Here is a 1,129-nt window from a genome sequence, read left to right as displayed (position 1 = left end):
GTGTGTCTGTGTGTGTGTGTCTGTGTGTGTGTCTGTGTGTCTGTGTGTGTGTGTGTGGTGGGGGGGTTGTTCACAAGGTTTAGTTCATTTCACAAAGTGCAGTGTAAATGTGAACAGCACCAAATGAAAATGTAAACAAATCTTGCAATTTTGGTCCCCAATCCAACCGAGTCTACCAGACTATCAGGTGTGAAYACTCCAAAGTGACTTTTAGTCMAGTACCATCCAATWCCAAGAAYCCACCATTGACTGGACTCTCCTCTGGCACCCGAGAAAAGGGTTAAACAAGTTAAGGATTTTTTTTCTCTTCAATGAAGCCAAACTTCAGTTCTCAGAAATAAAAAATGACCTGGAGCCACGTTTTATTTAAGAAACTTATTTTTGTCATAGCTGTTTCCACTAACATGTTTTCCTTTTTACATGTTGATCAGCTCAGCCTTCAAGTTTCTAAACTTCATCTTTTAAACCAAAAMGATCTTTACCTTCAAACTGCAGCAGCAACATCAGAATCAACTCCAGAACGGCCATTTGATCTCCTCCTGTCAGCTGATGAACAATAAGAGGATTTTCTGCTTCTGCTGAGCTAAAAGTGCTGTTTCCTATTTGTAGATGACTTGACAGTAAAAAAAAAAATTTCACAACAACAGTTCCTGTTTGTGTKCATTTTTACCATGTTTAATGTTTCCTCTAAACAAACTGAAAACCACTTTTACAGAATCAAACCTCAGTTATGTTGAGCTGAATGTGGGTGAAATGTTTCCTTTTTAACATTGATGAAATGTTTCAAACCACAACACATTTATTTTTACAAGACACTTTCTGTATAATTTAATAGGAAGTGCAATAGAATGAAGAGGAGGGAAGTGAACAGAATAACCACAATAAAAGCAAATAGCAACATGATTTATGTTGGTAGTTTAGTCAAGTGGTAGAACTTTCACTGTAAAGTCATTGGGCCTCATGCAAGAACATGTTCGTATTCTTCTCCTAAATTTCTCTTACTTTTGTTCGTACAAAGGGTTCGTACGAACATGTCACGTCAGATTCAACAAACTCTTCTATCTTCAGGAAAAGGGTGTAAATGAGCTGCATGATGAATACCACCTGTTCTATCCAGCTGCTCGTGCAC

General features: G+C 37.8%; 1 protein-coding gene across 1 annotated transcript in view; it reads right to left on the bottom strand.

Annotated features, from left to right (window-relative positions):
- LOC106530984 (butyrophilin subfamily 3 member A1) overlaps window positions 1–557 on the bottom strand; it is a gene marked incomplete in the record, with an annotated part of 16,596 nt that extends 16,039 nt beyond the window's left edge. The window contains 1 exon segment of the mRNA XM_014026727.1: window positions 483–557. Within this exon segment, the coding sequence (XP_013882181.1) occupies window positions 483–528 (46 nt within the window).
- Between the last annotated feature and the right edge of the window lie 572 nt (window positions 558–1,129).

This window comes from Austrofundulus limnaeus, unplaced genomic scaffold (genome assembly GCF_001266775.1).
Source record: "Austrofundulus limnaeus strain Quisiro unplaced genomic scaffold, Austrofundulus_limnaeus-1.0 Scaffold585, whole genome shotgun sequence".
NCBI lineage: Eukaryota > Metazoa > Chordata > Actinopteri > Cyprinodontiformes > Rivulidae > Austrofundulus > Austrofundulus limnaeus.
Note: the sequence above shows the minus strand (reverse complement) of the source record. Positions and strands in the feature narration are given on the sequence as shown.